At 40.7% G+C, this 20,760-nt stretch overlaps 1 protein-coding gene across 5 annotated transcripts; it reads right to left on the reverse strand.

Moving 5' to 3' along the window:
- Positions 1 to 354: 354 nt before the first annotated feature.
- Positions 355 to 14,825, reverse strand: exoc1 (exocyst complex component 1). 5 transcript variants are annotated; one of them, XM_034230049.1, is made up of 20 exons: positions 14,759 to 14,825; positions 10,224 to 10,355; positions 10,018 to 10,148; positions 9,744 to 9,903; positions 9,426 to 9,443; positions 8,548 to 8,735; positions 8,191 to 8,418; positions 7,773 to 7,905; positions 7,446 to 7,555; positions 4,885 to 5,034; positions 4,416 to 4,524; positions 3,729 to 3,773; positions 3,215 to 3,378; positions 3,006 to 3,119; positions 2,394 to 2,473; positions 2,031 to 2,259; positions 1,766 to 1,949; positions 1,470 to 1,669; positions 1,122 to 1,316; positions 660 to 812 (listed from the first exon to the last, which is right to left on the reverse strand). In XM_034230049.1, the coding sequence occupies exons 2-20, from the start codon at positions 10,345 to 10,347 to the stop codon at positions 660 to 662; spliced, it is 2,715 nt and encodes a 904-aa protein (XP_034085940.1). In that variant the 5' UTR covers positions 10,348 to 10,355; positions 14,759 to 14,825. The 5 variants fall into 5 exon arrangements, with proteins under 5 accessions (XP_034085942.1, XP_034085939.1, XP_034085943.1 ...); XM_034230051.1 differs by lacking the exon at positions 3,729 to 3,773 and having other exon boundaries at positions 355 to 812; XM_034230048.1 differs by lacking the exon at positions 14,759 to 14,825 and having other exon boundaries at positions 355 to 812; positions 10,224 to 10,347.
- Positions 14,826 to 20,760: the final 5,935 nt, after the last annotated feature.

The following is a 20,760-nucleotide window of genomic DNA, read 5'->3' on the forward strand; positions in this document are numbered from 1 at the left end:
GCACTGAATGGATATGACTGACTATATATAAAACAATTCTTGCATTCAAATATAAAGTGAGCTGATAAATATTTTATTTTTTAAATGTGCCTTTTTTAAACTGAACTACGATTATGATATGATCTATAATCAAACAATTCTGCAGTAAACTACATTAAAATTATCACAGGGATCTTGAACAAGAAAATGTTGGGATTTTCAACGATAGCTATTTTAAATAAGCTAAATGTGCCTCTTTAACATGTATGCATATTGGGTATATACAAAATACTGCAGTAGAAATGATCATAATTACATTAGGCATTACACAAATGTCACATGAACAACAATAAAAAGAATGACACATATTCGATATAGCATTGAATGGGTCAGCAGCAGCGAATTTATTATGTACATATGGCATAATGAAACAATACAAATATAATAAACAATTAAGTATTTAAGAGAAGAGTTGATGAATCTCAGAAGAACAGGCACACACATTGCAGAGATATCTGGACCACTTACCAATGCACCAATCCCTTTCATGAACATACAGACACACTCAAAGGAAATGTTTATCAATAAAAAAAAACAGTATAGTATATACGGGGAGTTAGTGACTAGCTAGTTTATCATCAGTCAATGTGAGGCAGTCGTGAAAGTGCATAGCAGCGAGGCTAATGAGACTGAGCAATGCTGGAGAAGTACTCCAACATGTCCCCGATGGTAAACTCCATAGTGATTCCAGAGCCAGGGTAGCATCTGCCGATTAAGTCTTCAAAGTGCTTGTACTGACGGATGAACTCGTCCTGCATGGAGTGCCACACCACCTGGTGGAGAAATCATCAAGTACAAAACTTCAGATTCAGATCAACTTTATTATCCACACATCCTACAGTTAAAACAATAGAATTACATACACATGTACACCTTTAATTACATAGATTTGATCACACAGTAACAATATGGCGTTTATTGTCTGAATCAAGTTTGAAGTATTTGTGTTATTTTCTATATTTCCTAATTCATTTTTGTGTCTGGCAGTGCATTTTTTTTTCCGTTTTAAATGAATAACCATGAAGATTGTGACACCGCTGACAAGATAAGCAATTTCCCATTATAAAACGTTGATTCCTCACCTGTAGCAGACTTTCTTCTTCACACAGATGTTTGTCCACCTTCTTGTAGAGGTTGTCAAGTCCCTTTTTCACCTCTTTGCCAGGATACTCTTTGATAACTTTGCGCAGCTCTTGTTTGTTGAAGGCTAGCTGGTAGCTCACCTCCTCTTCACGAACACCCTGAGCTACACGGGCCTCGACTCCTTCGAAGAAATGCTGCAGGAGGGACATTTAGCACAGTTTCACTATGATGCATCGAATACAACCTCTCTGTAAATGCTCAATTCCAACACATCAGTACTGTAGAAATGTAGAAATAGATGCAGATGTAGAAACTTTGTGATAACTCAAAAAGGTATTTTGAATTACATTGAGTTTCTCCAGAGGCTGCCCCAGAGAGTTGATCACATAGGACTGCAGATGGTCTGTGTATTTGTGCTTGGCCTCTCGCCTCTCTGCCTCCAGGCAGGAGATCTTTAGGCGTGACAGAGTTGAGAAGATGTGGTGGAAATTCTCCATCATCACAACGTCCCGTGGGGTTTTCTGGCTTTCATTGGCTACCTTCTCCACTGAAAAGATAATATTCAGAAGTTTGTATCTGAGCATCACCATAAAGAATTACATCATCTATATAAAGCCGATAATTAGGCGATCAGGGGTCTCACCGTTCATGAAGACAGCCCTGATCAGTTTGACGTAAGCTTTATCCAGGTCCCCTCGGCGCTCTGCAACACGGAAGATTGTCTCAGCCAGCTCAGCAAACTCCTCAAACCCGGCTACAAAAAGCAGGATGCCCACTTTGCTTTTCTTTGATATCTTCACCTCCTCCATCTGCCTGATCTGACCAGACTGTGAGAAAAAGACAGATGGTATTAAGCATCATATCTCTGCATTAAGACCTTAACCATTCTTTCAAAAGACTCTACTCACAATGCATTTGTCAAAGTTCCTCTTGACAGTGACCAGCACATTTCCTAAAGTGGTGCTGAGGTAAGAGGCGGGGTCAACGTTCTCAGCCGTCCACACATGGTGACTCATCTTCACCAGCATGTAGAGAGAGTTGAAGCTGTCGATCTTATCGCCCAGAGCGATGAGACTGTTGAGCTCCGTCTCGATGCTCTGGAAGATCTTATTCATCATCAGCCGCACAAGGTCTTTCCTTCAATCACGAATAAGAAGGGAACAAGACAGGAACTTGAGTTAATACACAAGTGAAACCAGAAGAAGGGAGCAATTCATATAAAATATATATAATGTTTTCACCAGTGAAAATGGCAATATGAAACTACTCACTCTGATGACAAAGACTGTCTGTGTTCAGCCTGGGGAGGAATTCTTGACTGCGTGCCTCCGTCTGTATCCTCTGTTTCAGGCTGGCAAAAAATACACAAGACATGACAAACCAAGGAAAAAATCCGCTGACACATAAATACGAATGATGCTGCACCTGTAATTCCTGTATTATATCATGCTCTAAGGAAAGAAAACACTCAAATGCCAGGACAGCCGAGTAAAGCTACTAACATAAATTGAAGACAATTTCATGTGTTATTAAAGACCAGACATCAGTAGGTGGTATAATGTATGACCCCTTAGCTATTTCCAATCTTTGATGACATGTTTAAGATAAGATAAGATAAGATGGACTTTTATTAATCCCGTGGGGAAATTCAGTAGTTCAAACAGCAACAGGGTTAGATTGAAAAACAGGACAGCACAGATTCACACAGATTAAAGATGAATACAATTAAAGATAAAATAAAAATGATATACAGTTAAGTAACTTTAAAATAAGAAATGAATTAAAATGAACACATATACATATTTAGGTCATATATACATATTAGATATATTTACATGTATGTGTGTCGGTAAAAAGTGTATATTTGATGTCCAGTACTTTACCTGAGCAAGAGGGGGTGTAACGGTCGGGTGCTGCTGCAGCTTGAAGAACTTGCTGATGAAGTCTTGTTCCGCAAGACACAGAGGCTCCAGCTCACTGAGAACCTGCTCAAATATCTGCAGAAAGAAAAGAAAATGTTATCCCTCGATGCAAAACTAATGTACTCACAGCGTTTTAATTGAGTGGTTTGATGAAAATTGCTGAATCTCACCTTGTCAAACTTGGTCCTGTCGGCCACGTCCAGGTCGGAGGCAGACATGTTTCCCATGTCCAGCAGCGAGGAGGACTGGGAGCGCCGGCTGTTGGCGCCCTGCACCGTCAGCTTGTTCAGGCTAGAGGTGGAGCCTGTCAGTTTCCCAGAGCTGCCATGAAGGCCTAACACAGCACAACAAATACAGTGATTCAGTGTCATGTGTTCAGTGAGAGTCAAACAGAAGGATTAGGAAAGTCAATCAAGACACGATTCGATCATTTGCATAGTCAAATGATCAAATAAAACATCAACGGTTAGCTTTTGTAGGCATGTCGCATTGAATTCAGGATATGTCATGAGCTGCATTGTGAAGATTTAGCACAAACCAACCAGGTACATGGACAGATCATGGTTGGCAGAGCATAATGTGGATATAAATCAGGGCAGCGAAAGGTTTGAGCCAAAGATTTGTTTTAGTGCAGCTATCCAAGAAGCAGACAGTGGAATAGAGCTATCCAAATGTCATACTTACTTTCTGTTTCCTGTTTGAGTGCACTCTCTTTCCGCGGAAGCGTAGCTGCAGCCAGTTAGAAAGGCAGGCATCAAAGACAGAGACAGGTTAGGCTTACAACATGCAGCATGAGAGGGGGGGAAAGATGTTAGATGAGGTACAAAGTCACGTATATGCTGACGTGCACTGCAGTGGCTTAGGTATGCTTGTAGCTCAGCCAAACTTTTGGAAAACAATACATTTTTGTTTTCAGCCAGAAAAGCTGAAAGCACTTCTACCAAAAACAAAAACTCAACCAAGAGTCCTCTTCAGCATTTTCTATTAAAAAGACAACATGTAAGGTCCTTTTAAAAAGGTAAAAAAATAGATTTCATAAGAAGGTAAAACATAATGCAGGACTTCAGCACCTGGAAGCACACATACGTTGGGAAGATATGCTCCTGGTAACAGATGTGGAGCAGCAGAAATGGTCCTTTTTGTATACATTAATATTCCATTAACCTCTGTGAAATAGTACAATGGACAAAATAATCTAAGGATGCTGGGAAATTGTTATTGTAATTGAGTACTTCATGTTGCAATTTTTTTTAGAAAGAGGCAAAACAGATGTTACTTGAAAATCCTAAAACACTCATAATAACATCAACTGCAGAAGACAAACATGCTTTATGCCCACGCTCCAACAGGGCAGTGAATCAAAGCTCTTACCAAACTTGCCCTTGGCCTCCTTGGTTGTCCCCGCCATTTTTATCTTGGCCACCTCAAAGAAGTCTTTGATTTCTCGTTCATATAATCTGCTCATGTAGTCAACATAGGTCTACAATTTTTTTAGAAGAAAAACACAAAATATTCAGTTTTAAAAGCATAATTCAACATTTTGAAACAACATATTTGCTTTCTTGCTGAAGATTAAATAAAAGATCTGCTCATGTCTTTGTGAGTAAGAACTTGGCTTCGGAGCTAAAGCAAGCAGCTACCTGACTGTAGCTGCATATTATAAAATGGTAGTTGTTGCTACCACTGTTTCCAGGGTTGTCACTAAATCAACCAATATACAAATCTAAAGGATTCAAATGAACGCACGCTGTGGTATCAATCGTCTTATCTACTTTCTGATTTAGCGCATGAATGTATCTTCACAATTTCTTAAAACATGTTGTCTGAGAAGAGTACTGACCCTGGACAGGCCCTCGTACTTCTCCCTGTGGGTGTTCTTAAGCCACTCCATGAGCTTGGAGTAGCGCAGCAGGTCTCTGTGGAGCGGGCTGTGTTTGGGCAGGCTCATCTCGGCAGTGTGCTGCGACAGGGTGGAGCTCTGGTCATGGCCCTGGACAACAAGCAGAGACACAATTATAAATACTTTCAATAAGAGATAGAGTCAGTGGCGGTTCTAGACCAATTTGACTGGGGGGGCCAGGCTGGGGCCAGTTATTTTCTGAGGGGGGCACAATAAATGCGGGACGAAAAAGACAAAGACAGTAGGAAGTAATTGCGCATAAGAAAACAATGCAATACAGCTATTGGTATTTGTTTCAGTACACATATTTATTTCAGATACTTACGGCCCGTCTACACTACAGGCATCAAACAATCTTGAAGCTGGGCGTGTCTGAAGCTTGGCCATTCTTTGCGAGCAACGCGACCAACAACCAATCACATGAATCTCCCGCCCCCGACATACAAAGCAATAGCAATGTGAAAACGAAGTAAACTGGATATAAAATCCCCAAACAGGTGAAAACCTACCAGTTTCACCCACTGTCTCTGCCACCTCCCTCCATGCCTGGTTCCTCCGGTTTGTATCCCGGTAAATAGTTCTGGTCGGAAAGAACCGGGTGATTTGCTACCGTAATTTCTCGTTTGGAATATGAGGAAATGAACTGCGGTCTGGCTCTCCCAGCTTGCACGCGGTTTGATTGGCTAGCGCTTGTACTGGCGGGAATTGCAAAAACGGGATTTGATTGGCTGACGCCAGCTTCGAGCAAGCATCGAGCCTCAAAAGTTGAACATTGTTCAACTTTTGACGCCGATAGACGCTCGCTATGCTTGCAACGCCTTGCCATGCTACCCACAATGCAGTTCGGCGAAGTTTGAAAATATCCTACGTCACCCCATTCAAATGAATGGGCGAAGCGTTGAAAGCATTTTTTGACGCCTGTAGTGTAGACGGGCCGTTATAGTTACAGTTTTTACGCTCTATAGGTCCGACTAGAAAGACAAATAGCGTTAGTTATGCCTATTCCGTCAGCCAAGAAATCGTTTAATCATAAACTTTTATTTTTATTTATTTTTTCAGGGGGGTCCAAAGTCAGTGTTAGGGGGGCTGGCCCCCCCCTGCCCCCCCTAGAACCGCCCCTGGATAGAGTAGACAAACCTTATATTAAGTCCCATTCCATCTGTGCACACGCAAACACACTAATTACTTTCCCTCTACAAACATCTGGGGATTGGATATGTTACCTCAGATTACCACAAAACCAGATGTTTTAGATAGATGATCACTTGTACAGCTCAACTTATTACAGATTTTAAGAAAGCGCAACTCTTACTGCCATACTGATGTTCCCCTTATTGTTGTTCATGTTTTTCAGTAGCTACTGCTTGTGCTACAAGACATGCACTCAGAGCAGACAGGCACTTTATGATATGAGACCTTTTGCAACAAAGCAAAGTTAGCACCCAAACACAAAAAGAGCCCTCAGCTGAGTGCAGGCCGTTGATGAAGGAGGAGAAAAATGACGAGCGGTGCCTCTTCAGCTTTGAGATAAAATGAGACATGTTAAGTAGTTAGAAACATATCCCATGCAGAAAATAATAGGCTATGTTAGGATATGGAAGACGTGAGGTCTCTGGGGTAATGACATGTAAGTGGGAGTCAGTCGTGGTCAAACATTAGCAAAGAGGGGGCGAGTGGGGGTTGCTGTGAAGGTACTCACTGGAAGAGACAGACAGGAGGACCTATAGAACTGAGGGATGGTCATTTTGAAGTGACTGAAGTGGTTGAACTGACACAGAGACAGAGAGCAGAGTGGGATGATTCAAAGTGAGCAAGGAGACAAGAATAGGAGGGACACAACAAGGAAATGACAAGAGGCAGCCCAGGAAGAGAGTCAGAGCTAAACAGGAAGTCAATGTGGGGGAGAGAAAAAGAGTGAGAGAGAAAAGCCTGGGATAGAACAGGAGGCTGGTGCAATGGCAAGTTGTGAAGACGACAAAATGTCGCCTCTTAAATCTGCGGAGAAATCCTGCTTCCTCCATGTGTTGCTCAGAAAAACAAGTCAAATATCTTGACTTGAAGGTATTAAGTCATTTCTTTTGTAGTCTCTGATATCGCCAAAGCAAACAAAAACTTAAAGCAAAAGAACCATAACGTTTTATAAAAGCCTGTTTAATTGCACAGCAGGTATGATCAGCAAAATGTATCTAAAAATAAAAATACTCATTCTGCACTACAGAGCTTGCAACTGATATATTAGTTATACAAGACATTATAACTATTATAAATACTGATGCAAAAGTATGTATGCAGCTTATTACTGTTATAGATAGACCTAGTTTATACTACTTTATCTTCTTAACTACAAAAACAAAAATCTGATATCCTAATTAAGTTCCCAGTTAATCCTAATATCCTAGTGAGATAACCTACCACCTAAAAGTATAACTTGGAAGGAATCAAGCTACACTAAATGCTTTTAAACAGGTTCAGTCCCTTGTCAGTGCAGTGAGCCTGGTTACCTGGTGAACAAACACGTTGTTGAGGTGATTGGTGAGGCGGCGAGCGAAGGTGTCTCTCAGCTCAGCGAACAGGAGCTGCTGCTGCGTAACAGCCATCAGCTTGCCGTGGCCTGTGGAAGGAGAGGAACACTTTCATAAAGCCATTTACAGGCCGGGGAAATGTACCTGCATTTGTAAGGAATCAACATCAAAATCGGCTCGTTACAACACTGAGGATCATTTTACAAATCAAGCTAATTGAAATCTAAGTTTTCAACCACCGAGAGTTTCACACCAACAGTGGCAAACAGCTGATTTAGTTGATGAATAAGTGAAGTGTAAACTAACCTGGTCTGAGGGCCACGTTCATGCACTGTGAAAGAGCTTCAGAGGCGTTGATGCAGGCCTCGATGCCTTTAGGGGAGGTCAGGTCTCCCTCCTGCAGCGCTCTGATGTGTCCCTTTGACAGGTCCATGTAGTTCTGCATGAGGAAAGACATTCATTAAAACAGTCTAACAATCTAACAATTACATATTAATTGAAGTGCATTTTCAACCCTACAAATGTAACAAACATGATTTTTTGGAAATATTTCGCCCAGTTATTTGAGACTCATATTTGTTAGCTGTAGTTGTAGTTTGTTATCTCTATATCTCCTTATTCACATATTTAAAGACTAAAGTGGTGAAAACTTCATGAGAGGATCTCTGCTAACTGGCAACAAATCAGCTATGGGCTCTAATCAAAGAAGTCAAGTGTTCCTCACCACTAAGAACTGGATCTCGTCCAGCAGCTTGACGTTGTTTGTGTTGCTGATCTGGATGAGGCGGTTGCTCTGTGAGATCTGGTCCATCTGCTCCTTGACGCTCTGAAGCATCTCCTCGTAGCTGCTCAGCTTCCCCTCGATGGTGTCCACCTCCCCCAGCGCCTCGTCCAGCAGCTGCATCAGGATATTGACCTGCTTCTCTGACGCCATGATGGACTGGATATTGGCCTGAAAGTAGAGGACGTTTAATACAATTACACACTTTCTTAAAAGTAAATGTACCTGTCCAAGCTAATAATTAACAACAACTCTTTTTATTATTTTCTTTCTGTTTTAGTTTGCAGGTGCGTCACTCACCCCGTCTAGAACCTGCAGCTCCCTGGAGAGCTGCTCAGCGAAAGCCTCAGCATTGGAGACGGCGTACTCGCACATCTCCATCATGCCCTCGATGTCCTGCTCTTCCCGGGTGCTCAGCTCCTGGTAGTCGTCCAGAGCGTCCTCATCGCCCCCGGCAACACTCTGACTCTCACCGCTCGGCACAGACTCTAATCCAACAAACAGAGATGGAAATGTATGTTGAAGATCTCATGATCATAAGTTGAAGACATACTGTTATATATATATATATTTCATCACGTACGGTATTACACACCTCATGAAGAACAACTACAGATGAAAATATATCGGGTGATGGTGAATAGCATTTTTAGAAGAGTCTTTAAACTCCTTTTCAATTAATGGAACTCATTTACCAGCAGCTACTCACTTTTTACTGGGGATGGATGGAGTATAGCTGCAATCTGAAATCGCTACTATCATCTTAATAGACTTTTCCATATTTATTTTATATGATAAAACTAGACTGATAGACCTTTGTTAATGAAACAGCAACTTAACAGACAACTGCACTGGATTGTGCTCTTTAAGAGTTACAAATAATATGGAATATACATTTCGGTCAACCTAGATACAGAGTTCATTAAAGAACACATGACAGTGAATAATCCTGTGAATTAAGGTGGAATGGAAACTTAGAAAAAGCTAAAGGTGGAGTAAACATGACTTAGATATGCGTTATGATTATGAAGAATGAAATCATGCCGAACCGTATTTAGTGTCTTATATTCACACAGAAAGAGCTTTGGGGATGTGAGAGTCTCTAATGAGAATGGTGGTTTAAGGTAATGAGATAACAATGGAGAGGAGTGAGGAAGGGGAAGTTAAGTCCAACCAACCTTCCGCTTTAGGAAGTTCTGGCCAGAGAAAGTTTAAGAGAGAAAAGTGAGAATAAAGAAGAATTTAACACAGAAAGCCATACCACAAACCAAGATACAGAGACGAGGTTGGATACTTTATTAAAACGTGCCATTAATAAATAAAACAAACCAAAGTCTAAGAAAGATTCTTACTTCTGGGCTAAATTAGAACACCTCAAACAGGAGCAACGCACACAAGGTTTAACACTATTGTTTTAAGAGTCAAGCCTTTAAACAAATATAATCAAAGCATGCGCTCACAGGGTTGTCCACAGTAATAAAGGAGTGTTTCCTCACCTTCCAGCAGCTGAGAACTGACATTCACAAACTCCACCTTCTTCCTCAGGTATCGCTGGTTCAGCTTCCAGATGCAGGAGATGAAGGAGTTTTTCTCAGCTGTGCTGCTGGCCACCCACCGGTACACCTTCTCAAAGTGAAGGTCAAACTCAGGATTTTCCTAAACCAAGAATAAAAAGCAAGCATATGATCAACAAATGAGGAAGGAAGGAAACATAATGAGAGCTGAACAAGATAATGGGTGGAAAAAGGACAGATTTAATATTTCTCCGACCTTGCTTGCATCTTTTGCGTCGACTTCTGTCAGATCCCGGAGCTCCCATGTCTGCTGTCGTTTGTAGAAGTCCCCTTTGTCTGATTTCTTCACCTTAACCACTTTAACCTGGACAGGCCTCTCTGTCGTGACTGGAAAAAAATAACAATCATTTAAAAATGTTTATTTATATCCTAAGTTGTCATTTAGAACTGTGTGGTTCATACCTGTCGCACACAAGAAGCAGTTCTTCTTTTTCTTTCCTGCCTTGCAGACATTAACAATGCCGAGGAGACGCTCGTCGTTGGGTGTGAAGATGTCCCTCTGGAGAGCATGCTTGATGGCTGTCATGGTGGATGCTGTCATACAGAAAGTATTAGGTATTTATTATTTTGAACATAAGGAACATACATCCATCCATACGAGCATAAACACTTGATAGCGCTGAAGTTACAGGTAGCTTCCGATTCAGCAGTTAAGGGTAAAGTTAAGGGAAACTTAACTTATATTGCTATGCTACCAATTAGGGCTGCACGATATATCGTGTCGTGACGATAATCGCGATATGCGCATGCAAAATGTTTTCTTCATTTATTTTTTATTTATTTTTTAGGACTTGCGATATTAAGTAGGCAAATTAACTCAAACACATCATGTTGTTACAATTATTTTGCTGCTTGCTACAAAAAGAAAACTTGCGCGGCTCTCATGTCAGGGGTACTTGAGTGAGTGACAGCAAACCACCAATCACAATCAAATCTCCAAAGCAAACGGACCCGGTGATTAAAGGTAAAAACACTGAATAAACTATTTTCATGTGTTTCTCCAGGGCAGTTCGGCGCTGCTAACCGAGCTAGCTCAGCTTGTTGCTCTGATAACTTAAGATCCAGACGTCCGTGACTAAAATCCTTCATCCGGTTAAATATAGTTAAGAAAATACATTACATTACATTACATTACATTACATTGCATTTAGCTGACGCTTTTGTCCAAAGCGACTTACAATAAGTACATTCGACCAGGAAGACACAACCTTGAAGAAAACAGAATCATATAAGTATATCAGGTTTCATAGAGCCAAACATTTCAAGTGCTACTCAACTGGCTTTAGGTAATCCAGTCCTTTATTAGTATAAAAGTGCTTCGTTAATCGTTCTAACGCTCGAAGTGGAGTCGAAAGAGATGAGTTTTCAGTTTGCGCCGGAAGATGTGCAAGCTATCTGCCGTCCTGATGTCAATGGGGAGCTGATTCCACCATCTTGGAGCCAGGATAGCAAACCCACGTGTTTTCGCCGATGGGAACTTGGGTCCCCCTCGCAGCGAGGGCGCAACGAGTCGTTTGGCTGATGCAGAGCGTAGTGCACGCGCTGGGGTGTACGGTTTAACCATGTCCTGGATGTAGGAAGGGCCAGATCCATTCGCAGCACGGTAAGCAAGTACCAGTGTCTTGAAGTGGATTCTAGCAGTTACCGGAAGCCAGTGAAGGGAGCGGAGGAGCGGAGTGGTGTGGGAGAATTTAGGAAGGTTGAAAACCAGACGAGCCGCTGCATTCTGGATGAGCTGCAGAGGTCGGATGGCACATGCAGGTAGACCAGCCAGGAGGGAGTGGCTGTGGCTCGGTGGACAGTGTGCTGGACTTCGAATCAGGGGATAGCAAGTTCGAGTCCCACTGCAGTCAGCATGTCGTTGTGTCCCTGGGCAAGACACTTCACCCCAAATTGCTCCTGTGGGGATTGTCCACAGTACTGAATGTATGTAAGTCGCTTTGGACAAAACATGAGTTGCAGTAGTCTAGGCGTGAGATGACGAGAGCCTGGACCAGAACCTGAGTCGCTTTCTGAGTCAGCTGGGGACGTATCTTCCTGATGTTGTAAAGATACAACATCAAAATACCAATTGTATAGCATTAAAGTTCAAGAAAGGATGGTTTGCGGGGCGAAAAACTGTCTTTTCTTCAATTCCTATATGTTTTCATATCGCAATTTATCCTCCTGGGACCCAGCCCATTTAAAATGTCCACTGTAGTGGACATTTTGTTAACATGCATATCCTTTTACTCTTTTGAGGTACTCTATCAATCCCTGGTGTACTGTACAGAGGACATCCTGGTCTTTCCAGTGATATGTCATTGGTTAACATTGCATGCTGGGAAGTTCCTCTTTCTTTTCATCCAAAATGACTGGCATACGAAAAACAAATTTGTATAGAAGCAGGAGGAGAAGTCAAATATTGTTGAATAATTGTCAATTTTACCATGAAAATCATATATATTCTTGTTTATTAACATGTGAGGAACTATATAATTAGTTCTGAAAGCAATTAATTAAAGTTTTCAAATAACAGCCCTTTTATAAATGTCCATTCTAGTGGACGTCAGGACTATCTTCATGGACTTTATGACTCAATATTGTTGCAGGAGACGGAACTGAAGCAGACATTTTCTGTACCAGAAAGTTCAGGAAGATTAAGATTTTGAGCTCTCAGATGATGAGAGAGATGAGGATTTCACACCTGGGATAGAAGAGGGTCAAGAAGAAGGGGGGAAAGATGCAGGAGGCTCCATGAGCGCACAGATAGATACATAGAGACAGGGACGAGCTGGAAAGACATGGCCCTCTGTGGGCCAAGAGTAGCACGTATGTCTTATTGTTGTTTTTATTTTAAGTGGAGCCATGACAAATGAGAATTGCCTCAGGAATGCAAGCTTTGTTTCTATGAGCAGGTCAAATGGAGACCACATCCATCAAACTAGTCAAGATGACCCTACAGCCCGTGCTGACTGGAGTCAATGAGGTACTTTCCCACTACATTGACTACAAAGTCTTTGAAGATCTGGAAAGATTCACCAAAAAATAAGCTAGTTTTGTATTGACCAAATAAACAGCAATGTTCAGATCAATTACTTATTCATGTTTTAAATAAAGGTGAATGTATTATTGTATTAATATCACTCTATAACCATAATACGTTACATAGTCCATCTGTTAATTTTGGCTGTCTTTTCAAACTAATATGGTCCTGACGTCCTCTACAGTGGATATACTGTAACATTTTAAAATAAAATAAAAAAAGTCTAAATTGCAAGATGTCTTTTTAACCCTAAATAGGTAGGAAATCACAAAAAAAAGGAAATTGGAAGACACTTTTTTTTCTCGGGTCCCAGCGCAGGGGTGGGGGGGGGAATCGTAATGTCAGTTGTTTCCAATATCGTGCAGCCCTACTGCCAATCGTTATTTGTTGCACCTCTTACTGTTGGGAAAGTATGTGAAGACATTTTAGGTAAAGCCTTAATGCTGTCTGAAACCAACTTTCAAATATTTCAACTTAAATTCTATTTGTGAAGTTGCAGAAAGGGGAGTTTGTTCACATCTATTCTAGATCAAAGGCTAATCTGGACTAGATTCAACCAAAGACTCTTTAAGACACTGTTATAGGTTTTGCCAAATCTAGACCCGACTAATTCATGTCTATATTGTTTTTCAGGGGTGTAATATAACTAAGTACATTTACTCGAGTACTGTACTAAGTACAACAATTAGACATTTGTATTTTCACAAAGCTACTTTACACTTTTACTCCACTACATTTTGTAGGCAAATGTGGTACGTTTTACTCCACTACATTCATTGTACATATTTAGTTAGTAGTTACTTTGCTGATGTTGGTTATTAATTAAATCAACACATTATAATATAATATAATAGGATTGTAGGTAATCCTATTATATTATATTATAATGTGTTGATTTTATTAATAACCAACCAGAAGTGTATAAAGTATATCATATAAACTCCACTTTTACCAAGTGGAGTTTATTAAGTTATTAATAACCAACCAGAAGTGTATAAAGTATATCATATAAACTCCACTTTTACCAAGTGCAACATTGAAGTGATTAACACATAAATGCACCAATAATTTTAATAAAATCCTTTAAAATAAATATCTGGTGTTTAAAATTGACATTTTTACAAAACGAAAACTTTTGGTACTTGAAGTATTTTTTTATTGCTGATACTTCTTTTTTTTTTACTTAGGTACAATTATGAATGCAGGACTTGTACTTGTAACTGAGTTACACTGTAGTATTGTTACTTTTACTTAAGTAAATAATCTGAGTACTTCTTCCAGCTCTGTTATTTTTGTATCTGGTTGTATAAGGTAACCAAAGCCACTTAAGGACAAAAAATAGATTTGTTTACTGTCATTTGGACATTTAAGCGTAGAGCTAGTCCTGCATTATTACAAGACACACATCCAGATACACGAATAACGTTTCCATAATAACAGACGCATAATGAACAACCATTGTGATCTTCGTTGTGACTATGTAAATGTCAAGTTAAAATATGTTCAGATGTAATCATACATCCAGCTCTTCTGTTAGCTTACAGGCTACTAGAGTCTCTTGATATTACACTGTGCAATTACACATTGCAGACCGGTCAGAAAACAGATCAACACAGTGTAACAAATACGTTTAGGCAGTCAGCTATCATCTGGAAATGGTAACTTTATATAATGAAGAAGCAACCACAGGACCACCTTGTTGTCCTCTGTCACTGTTAGCTTGCTGGCTGCTAACGTCCCTGCTAGCTTGAGAGAGCTAGCTACTTTAGCATCATTTACGCCTGTTACACAGAACAGGCAGACAGTTGTGAACATATAAGCGACATTATGAACTGTGAATTAATTAAATCAAAATGTATTCTATCTGTATTTTTGACAGGTAACGGTAAATATATTTATAATAAGCGACTACCTTGTTTTCTCAGCCCACCAGCCCTCTGCAAAGCACCGCCCTCTCTTCCTTGTTCACAGGCGGAGCGGTCATGTGACAGTCACACTGTCAACACACCATAGCTGGGGACATTTCCCTACCACTTTTTGAAATGGACAATGTTGTCCCCACCACTTTTTAAAAGTATAACTTATACATGTTCTGCACAAAGAAATATAATAAACAAGAACAATGCTTTAGTGTCAAGATGTGCCATTTTGGACATGTTAGTAAACTTTTAATAGAAAATGTACTACTCTGCTGACTCTAAAATGATTGCGGCAACGTTGTTTGGCCAGTTCGCCTGAATTAAATGTATCTTTTTATTTTATTGTCAGAGAGTACCAGAATGCGTAGTTTACATGTTAAAAGAAAAAATAAATCTTCTGTGGGAGACCCCCGCAGCGGTTCGGTTTGCAAACATGTTTTTCACAACATGTTGTACTTCTTGCGCCAAATACATCAATAAAAGTAAATCAACGTTTATTTAATTAGACCAAGATCACAAATTGTACTTTCGTCTCAGGGGGCTTTACAGTTTATACAGAACATGAATACGCCGGAAATTCCCGGTGCTGTAAGCTTTTGAAATTATGTATTGAAGAGAGAAGAGTCACTGTGTTTCTCCTTGCACCGTGTACAACTTGACACAAAGCTTCCAAATAAAAGTGGGAATGGTCAGAGGAAGTGAAATAAAAACATTACAGCAACTGAAAGATATTGTTAGAGACATGTGCACTTGTTGAAACTTTCAGAGGAATGGAAAACATTTGTTATTTGTTGTCGTATCCACAGAATAGCCTACTATATTTTCGACTTTTATTTTTGTATTTATACATACATTTATTTATTTGTTCTTGTTTATTATTTATTCCTGTATTTATTTCCACATTTATTTATTTCAGTTTTTTTCACATTTATTTATGCTTGTATTTTCTTATTCCTGTATTTATTTGTTACTTATGTCATGTTCTGTCCTCCATACCTGTGTGCTTGTTGTGTGCATACAGGTACAAATTCACTCCAAATCACATCACAGCAAGACCTTTAGTTGGGTGTCTTTATTTTAAAAACACATTGGTGGGCCAGAGGACTATGCATTGGTTTTTCATGCAGGTGCTCAAGGTTCATCACCCAGGGGAGGGACATCATTTGTCTTCTGCTATGGTGATGTTAAATTGTCCCCGCCACCACTTGTTCTAACAATGATCCACCTACAGAGGCAATGACTAATTCATATATTAATAGACGCTAAAATATTGTATATATTAATACACACGTCTGTTTGAATATATTTTTGTATATATACAATTGTATATTCATCCCTTTTATAATACATTTGTTGTGATATACTAAATAAAGCTCATGAATTTTTACTAAGTGACCATTTAGAGGAGTTGAGGCTTTGAATTATGACTTGTCCTGTGATGTCACATATTTATCAGAATCAGCTGACTTTCCTCCATGCAATTGACTCAAAAATATCATTTTAAACTTACTTTTAAAGCGCAAACTGCAAGCTGGGTGCTATAATATAAGAATTATGCATATTATAATACTGACCCTCTCTCTGTTTCTTATCCTATATCTAATAGAACTGCTCGGGTCTTGATAGATTGAGTGGGGAAGTTCATGAGATCTTTCTAGAGGGTTATCAAGAATAACTTTTATCCAATGACCTTTTCCCTCTCTGTCTGTGTCTGTGTATTCTCTTGTTCCGATTAACCCAGCCAAATATTTTTTCTTGTTTTGTATCTATATCTACGCCGGGATCCGGAGTCGAGGCTGATCCTCTTGCTGTAGTCCTGTGTCTTGGATCCTCTATGCTGAGTTCTGGATTAAGTCGTGGACTTCGGGTCGTGGCTGAACCTGTCTCTGCGGTCCTGCCTTGGGTCTCGTCATGCTGCTTCCCTGATGGCTTCCACAGGATTGTAGCTGACATCCTCGTGGATTCATCTTCTTATTACAGACACATGCATTTCCTAACATTCGGTCTATATGCTCAGGCCCGCCTTGACCTGCCATCAGGCCCTGGGGTTGATGGTTTTGTAGGCCCCCTATTTAAACAACAAATCAAAGTCATTTATAGCCTCGGCAGGCTCTGTGATCGCACTTCTCCACTCTGCTCTACGCGCGCCTGGTCCTCTCCTCCAGATGAGTGACGTATCGGGCCTCCCTCATGTATTTGTCCGGTTGCCGTTGGCTCCCCTCCACGTAGCAAGTCCTCGTCGTCCTCTCCATCTCCTCCAACATCCCTCCTGTCTGTTTTTCCTCTCCCGCTACTCCATCGCTATCAGAACCAGACGGCCTACTTGGCTCCGAAGCCCCGCGGCCGGCACCGCTGCCGCTCGGTACAGAACTAATCTGTCCTTCCTCCTCATCCTGGCCTACAGGTTTAAAATAACCTGTAAGCTTCGGCATTTTTTGTAATAGCTGCTTGTCTCGAAACTACTTTTCCCTCAACAATTTCCTTTTCTGAACGCCACTCTCAAACTTTTGGTGTGTGTGTGTGTGTGTGTGTGTGTGTGTGTATGTGTATACGTGTGTGTGTGTATATTTTTGCGTTTGTGTGTATTGTGTTTGTTTCCCGGGGAAAACACTCACGAGAAACACCGGCTGTTGTTATGCCTGCTGTGACGTCAAGTTACTCCGTTCTCCGCTTGTAATTATGCCGTTACAAGCTTCAAAGTTGTATTTATCATCGGAATTTGCCGAAACAAGTTTAATATTCTGAAAGCCAAGACTTTGTTTATTTGAAACCAGATGAAAACAAACTGTAACGGACCCTGCCGTGTTATCTATGATTACTATACGCCTTACATTCATAATTTCAGCCGGAGGGAGGGGGAGTGAGTGGCGAGTGAGAGCTGTCATCTTCCCTTTACAAGCTTCAAAAATGTATTTATCGTGTGATTTTGGAAATAAAAGTTTCATATTCTGAAAGCCAAGACTTTGTTTATTTAAATGTTTTTTTAAAACATCCGAAATATTTTTTTTATTTTTTTTACTTTTTTATTGGCTCATGATAGGCCCCTGATCTCCGTAGGCCCCTGGGCTTCAGCCCAGGTCAGCCCGTGCATTAAGGCGGCCCTGTATATGCTGTAAAATGTATTATCTCTTCGATTTACACACGGCATCTATTGCACGTCTGTCCGTCCTGGGAGAGGGATCCCTCCTCTGTTGCTCTCCCTGAGGTTTCTTCCATTTTTCCCCCTTAAACTGTGGGTTTTCTCTGGATGTTTTTCCTTGTACGATGTGAGGGTCTAAGGATAGAGGGTGTCGTTTTTTCTCATACGGATATTCTGAACAATCTGTGTTGTTGTATTTGCTGTAAAGTGTCTCTACTGTAGGCTATTTTTATTATATGTACAGCACTTTGGCTTGACCAAAAATCGTTTATTAATGTGCTATATAAATAAAACTGGATTTGATTTGATTGATTTGACCGTAGAAAGAGGAAAGTCCGTTGCCCTATTTCTGTTGTGGTAATAATATCTACTGTCAATAACAACAATATATCATTAGCAAATTCTTTATTATACAGCGGTTGCAGCTGTATGGTGTACATCAATTATAATGAAAATCTTTATAGAACTTCAAGGTTGCAAATAAATAAGCGCTTCAACCACATTTTAGAATTTGAGGAACACATTTTTTTTTAACGTAAGCATTTCTAAATTAATACATTTGGATTTGGACTTTTGGAGGAAAATAAATATGGATAGCGAAGTGCAAGATTAAAATGTAGACTCTTGTGTTCTTTTGAGTTTTGAGGTAAGAAAGTTGGTTTACATTTTTAACATTGGCTATTTCAGATTATGCTTCAACATGCCATGCTGCACATATACATGATCTTTTTAAGACACCAGATGGCATTGTTATTCCATAAAATATTTCTAACCACTATATTTTTCCTTCTTTGTGTGTTGTGTTCTTATACACAGTTTTTTAGCTGCATATTTATGTTGTATTGTAGCAATAAAGGTGATAACTATCTACAGCACAGTACAAGCCCATAGAGGCTACTGAGAATGAATGTCAGCCCAGTGAATCAGACATCTGATGAAGAAGAAAGTCACAGATTAACAACTGATCTGCACACAACGCCTTGGGGTAGCTTACACTGTCAATGTTGAAGTTATTGTGCAAAAATACATTACTTTATTTCCCAGCTGGTGAATGAGACATTGTCTGTCATCAACATTCAAATTCATGGTTTACCGATTCCTGTGACAAAAGCTTCCAAACACAACACAAACAGTAATATCTTATTTAAACATATCATTATTCAAGTATATAGCATCATGTTGGGATTGTAGCTCACGGATATCATAATTCAACATGTTGAATTGCTTGAATGTGGAAATAAACAAACAATATTATATTTTGCCTCCAGAGATGTTGTAGGAATTTAAAGTGGTCCAGCCAGTAAATGTCTTATTTGAATAGAATTTTAATAGCTTGAGAAATACTTTTTAATGGATATTCACTGCAACATAAATAAGTTACATATTTTCAAGGTTTGCACGGGAAAAGTCTGTTTGAAAACAGCCAGAATTATCAAATGTCATTATTAAGAGCTAAATAATTTACCATAAATTACTCAATTGGCCTTACCTTCATGTATTTCCATGCAGTTCAATTTAATATTATAACAAATATCTGCATGTTATTCAATTCAACATTTTTATATTTCTTGCTTTCGGCCTATTACGTCAATAAAGATAATATCGTTTTCCGGCCCAACATGTGTACACCACACACATATTATAAAACAGATACACACACACTCTCTATCACAAAGATACACAGGCATGCTCTCTCTCACCCACAGACCCACACACACACACACACACACACACACACACACACACACACACACACACACACACACACACACACACACACACACACACACACACACACACACACACACACACACACACACACACACACACACACACACACACACACACACACACACACACACACACACACACACACACACACAAACACAAACACACACTACTATTATCTTACTTCAACATTGATGTTATGCCATGTGTTTTCTATGGGCTCAGAACAGTCTCATAATACACTCATGCACACAGAAGGATTCAAACTTGTATTTCATGATCCGCAAAAGGATTCACACTTGTATTTCCGGATCCACACTTGTGTTTTTCAATGCACACACAAATGTGTTCCGTTTCATATACATGTAAATAAAATCCAAATAAAGAAAAAAGTTTTACATTGTAGTGCCGAGAGATGGGAGTCTACAAGCTAGACTTTTATTTAGCATCTGAACACACATGTAAACAACTTCATGCCCGGGAAGCGAAGACCGGTGGAAACAGGATGTCCGGCTCACTCAAATGTCCGTGCGGAACAATACCCCAACCCATAGATCCGTGGGTGAATAATGTCAATCACCACACAAGCCCCCCCAGTATTCACCCATAGTCAAAATCCTCGTGCCTGGGAGGAAGTACCACCCGACTCCGGCGCGTACGGACCACAGGGGCCGAGGAGGGCGGGGCCGCAGGCGAGGGCAGGGGCGCCAACGAGGGCGAGGGCATTCCCATAGGGGGCGGGGGGCGGGCCATGGGAGGGCGGCCCCGACGTGGGGGCAGAGCCAACTCCAACGGCCTGGAAACGTCCACGTGAGCAGACTTAATCCGATCAACGGACACAGTCTCAGGCCTGCCACCAACGTCCACCACCAGGCTCTTGTCCCCGTGACGTATGACCCTGAACGGACCGTCGTAAGGGGGCCGCGGTGGGCGTTGTGGCGAATAAAAATGAAATCCGCCGACCGTAATCCGGGGGACACCCGGAAAGCTGGGTTGCTGTGCTGCGACGTAGGGACGGGCGTGAATGTCCCGGCGGTCTCCAGCAGGGAGGAGCGCTGCCCGGCCACAGACCAGGGCACAGTGGCAGTGGGAATGAATTCCCCGGGGACCCGTAGCGTCTGGCCATAG

This window comes from Gymnodraco acuticeps, unplaced genomic scaffold (assembly GCF_902827175.1).
Source record: "Gymnodraco acuticeps unplaced genomic scaffold, fGymAcu1.1, whole genome shotgun sequence".
NCBI classification, from domain to species: Eukaryota; Metazoa; Chordata; class Actinopteri; order Perciformes; family Bathydraconidae; genus Gymnodraco; species Gymnodraco acuticeps.

Coding starts and splice junctions, on each gene's coding strand:
- exoc1 (XM_034230048.1), bottom strand. CDS start 10,347: ATGACAGCCATCAAGCATGCTCTCCAGAGGGACATCTTCACACCCAAC. Junction 10,149..10,223: donor CTGCTTCTTGTGTGCGACAG/GTATGAACCACA, acceptor ATTTTTTTCCAG/TCACGACAGAGAGGCCTGTC. Junction 1,317..1,469: donor AGCCTCTGGAGAAACTCAAT/GTAATTCAAAAT, acceptor TCCCTCCTGCAG/CATTTCTTCGAAGGAGTCGA.